Source organism: Propithecus coquereli, unplaced genomic scaffold, assembly GCF_000956105.1.
Source record: "Propithecus coquereli isolate 6110/MARCELLA unplaced genomic scaffold, Pcoq_1.0 Scaffold77, whole genome shotgun sequence".
Classification (NCBI taxonomy): Eukaryota; Metazoa; Chordata; class Mammalia; order Primates; family Indriidae; genus Propithecus; species Propithecus coquereli.
In genome coordinates, this window is record NW_012153840.1 from 6,050,843 (window position 1) to 6,055,137 (window position 4,295).

General features: G+C 43.7%; 1 protein-coding gene across 1 annotated transcript in view; it reads right to left on the reverse strand.

The window, feature by feature from the left end:
- UBE4B (ubiquitination factor E4B) overlaps window positions 1-4,295 on the reverse strand; it is a 129,929-nt gene that overhangs the window by 5,888 nt on the left and 119,746 nt on the right. Inside the window, exon 25 of the mRNA XM_012662501.1 lies at window positions 3,424-3,615. Coding sequence (XP_012517955.1) covers window positions 3,424-3,615 — 192 coding nt within the window. The remainder of the gene's footprint in view (window positions 1-3,423; window positions 3,616-4,295) is intronic.

Genomic DNA, 4,295 nt, shown 5'->3' on the forward strand with positions numbered 1-4,295 from the left:
AAAAAAAAAAAAAAAAATTAAACATGGAATTACCATATAAGCCAGCAATTCCACTCCTAAGTATACACCCAAAAGATCTAAAAACAGGTGTTGAAACAAATACTTTTATGTGAAGGTTCATAGCAGCATTTGTCACAATAGCCAAAAGGCAAAAACAACCCAAATGCCCATCAATGGATGAATGGATAAACTGCAGTATATCCATATAATGAAATATTACTCAGCCATAAAAAGGAATGAGGGACTGATACATTCTCATATGGATGAACCTTGAAAACGCTATGCTGAGTGGAAGAAGCCAGACATAAAAAACAGGTTAGTGGTTTCCAGGGGCCGAGGGCAAGGGGGGACGGAGACAGGAATTGCTTTATGCATACAGGTTTTCCTTTTGGGGTGATAAAAATGTTCTGGAACTAGATAGACGTGGAGGTTGCGCAACACTGTGAACGTACTACATGCCATCAAACTGTACATTGTAAAATGGTTAATTTTATGTTATGTGAGTTTGAATTTCATCTCCTTAAAAAAGAAAGAAAGAAGAAGTTAAACAAGAAAATTAAGCACTAAATTTGTGACATGTAGACTCAATATTATGGGAGGTTAGAGGAAGGGGTAATTAACTCAGGAAAGACTGCATGGGGTAAGTGTGACTTCAGATAGGCTCTGCTTTTTATTTTTTAACAGAAAATGGCATTAACAGACAATGCTCCACGAACACTGGGTATGCAAGTCTGGCCACGGCATCGGCATCTGCCTGTAAACATGCAGTCAGCGTGGCCATCGGCACCTGAATCACTCCAGGATCCCCCACCCGGGTCCTTGGCTCCTGGGACCAACCCTATGGTCCATTCCTCTGACAGAGGGGCTGTCCCCTCAGTTTCTGAGTGTCAAGCTCAGTGGCTCTTCATCCGGGCACCTTTTTGTCAACCTTCTGGACACTTGTCTTCAGGCCACTCTTGGTATACAGGGAGAGAAACCTCTCAGTTTCTTTCCTTGAAAAGTTGTCACCTTTTTCTTCCTTTGTCTTCCCAGGAAAACAAGACACACCAAACCAATCCAAAGCAAACTAAGATCCTAACTCCAAAGGAGAAAACAAAATTCTACTCCTTCTCCTCAGGTGCTTTCTAGCCTTCCATCCCGCCATCCTGTGCCAGAACCCTCTGCTAAAACAAGCAGGCAGGCCCCTGGTCGGCTCACAGCAAGCAGAAACAGAAAATGCCCCATGATCAGCACACACGGCGCACCGCGACGGGAAGCAAGAACCCTCCTTAAGATGTGCTTTTCTCTCCGTGTGTCACGGGCATGTGCGTTTGCTTCAGGAGTCTGGAAGAATAGGGCTATTCAGATGTTCAAGGAGACCTGTGTGCCACTGTGTAGAAACTGCTATCAACGACTCTAGCCAGGTGCCACCGTGGGCCACCACCGCAATCCATAGGCATTACCAGGCAGTGGAAATGTTTTGTGGGTCACCGAGCAAAGGCAGCTTGAAGCACTCCTTTGTCCCCTGCTCAGTGTTCACTGCCTCACTGGGTGTGCCGTGCTCATCCACACTGCAGACTTTATCTGTGTTACACTAACTGCTTGTGGCAGCCACAGTGAGACCCTCCGGGAGAGGCAGGAGCGTGCCAGACAACTCCCACATCTCCCCCATGAAGACGGGAGCTCCCCGGGGACACCGGCTGTATGACTCCATTTTGATCGTAGGTAAGTGAGCACTTCCGTTTTCCTTCTCTCACTACAGACTTCCGTTTATCTTCCATTTCTAAGTACGCACAGTATTACATAGTTGTAGGCTAGAAAAACAGTAGATATTTTAACATCTCCCCAAAATAACTACAATTTCCTAACCCCCTAATTTGCCACACTACTTTTTATGGAAAAACTGCTCTAGCCAGGCGTCGCTCTGCGAAATGCATCCTTCTGAGATTCCGTGGTTGTGTGAACATCAGAGCGTCACACACACCGGATGGCTCGGCCTGCTACACACCCAGGCTGTACGGTGCGGCCTGTGGCTCTTGGGCTACGCGCCTGCACAGCAGGTCACTGTGCTGAACGCGGGGTGAAAATGTAATACAGTGGCGAGTATCTGTGTGCTGAAAGGTGCAGTACAAATACAGCATTATAACCTTATGGGACCACCATCATATGTGTGGTCTGTCAGTGACAGAAATGCTGCCATGTTATGCATGACTGTATGCATTTATTTCCCATCGCAGGCACTTTGTTAGAACCTCTTCCCTTGCTTGTATCAAAAAGCACCTACATATGTGAATTTTAGCTCAAAATTGTCATTAAAAAAAGAACGTATAATTCTATTTTAACATTATTCCTTTGGATGAGATATGGGTAAAGAACCTTCTAGAATACCTACTGATGTTTAACCTGAGACATGAATAATATTTGGATAAACAGTGTGAACAAAGATGGAGACACAGAAACAAACATGGTACTTTCTGGGCATTTTAACTGGACATCAGAGAAGTTGAAAATATGGGCTCAGGGCCAGGCTGCCCAGACATAAATCTTGCCTCTATCCCAAACTAACTCTGAGACCTGAGAAAGCTATTTATCTTCTCCTTGCCTCAGTTTCCTCATTTCAAAATGAGGAATTTAACAGAACATACATCATAAGGTTTTGAGAGGAATAAATGAGTGAAAATATGAAAAGCGTTGAAATACGGTATACGGTTTGTAAACATTGGCCATTACGACTCCGAGGATGATACAGAACAGAAGCTCACTGGGAGTGGGGGGAAGCCCTTTAGGAGATTACTAGAAAATCACCCGGAGAGACTGGAGCGAGGCAGCTTGGACTAAACTGGTTGCTGTGGAAATAAGCACAGGAAACAATTTGCTCACAGGGGCACACAGAATAAAGAAAGGGAAGAATGTACAGATAATGAGGCATCAACCCTGGAAGACCACGACAGTAACAGCACCGAGCAGGAGACTTGGAAAGAAGGTCTGGACTCTCCGAGAAAATCAGGCTCTTTGGGGAATGTAATAGATTTGTTGAGTAAGGCCCTTGGCAAGATGAGGTAAGAACTCCACTGAGAAGGATCAGAAGCCTAATCTGCTCTTAACACTCAAAGGAAAACAACCAATTCATCTTCCTTTTTTTCTTTTTTTTCTTTTCACCTAAAGTCTTCCAGCATTAGGAAACAATTCATCTTTCTTTACCCCAGACAAGTTCCCCTCCCACCGTGGTCATTATTTCCAATTATATACTAAAAAATTCTCAAATCGCAATTTGGAAAGTATCGTCATTTTCCTTCATTTCACGTGGGGAAAATCCAGGGGTGGATGGATATGTAATTGCTCATCGTCTGCCAGTAAATCCACAGAGAGGTGAACGCAAACGGCCCAGTTCAGCAGCCTGAACCCCAGACTTGCCCGGAAAGGGCCTTGCTCCGTGGCACTGACCTGGTCGTCAGCAATGGCTTTAGCAAACCGAGCACAGTCCAGCTGCAAGTAAATATCCGTCAGTTGGTCCAACAGCTTCTTTGGTTCAAAGCCGTATTTCTCAGGGTTTTCAACTTTCAGGTCACGGCACTTGGGGCCACAGAGTTGCTGAAGATTAAAGTTCAGCATTGCAGCCAATCGGGGTCCAAGTTCCTAGGAAATCACAGGATAATAGGACAATTCACGCTGGTGAGACAAGTGAAAAGGACCACAAACTCCCACTTCAGTGGGGGAACAGGAATTGGCTGGATTACTCTTTAAAGAATCCCTTACATGTGCTGCGCATCAGACGCTGACGGAAGACAACACTGTATTCTCACTTTTCTTTCCTCCCCATTTCTGATCTGGTAATTCTAATACTTGAAGGAATGTTGCAGGCTGATGGAATATGTGTTTATAAATACCAACATAAGGCCGACCTTTTCTTTAAATTTATGCTTTAATTAAAAAAACAAGTATCATTCCAAATTCATTGGAATGGTACAAGAATTATTCAAATTCCACCATCATCTGAGTCACAGTGTTTGAGTCTGCTCCTCTAACCATTGCTTCATGCACTGTTTTTCCATAAATTTCAAAAGTCCCTGACAGTTCAGAGAGCATGTGTCATTCTTATTTATCAGATACCGAGTAGAGAAATGAAAAAGAAGAAGATAAAATTTATGTTTTGATTTAGTTTTAAATCTAGCCAGTGAGCTGATATAAACTTAAATGAAACACCTAGAAGATAATGATAAAATAACATGCAGTAACCCCACAAGATGACACAGCACCCACTATAGTTGGGCATCTGTGGCTTTAAGCAAACCTGAATTAGGAAAATCTGGCTTAGA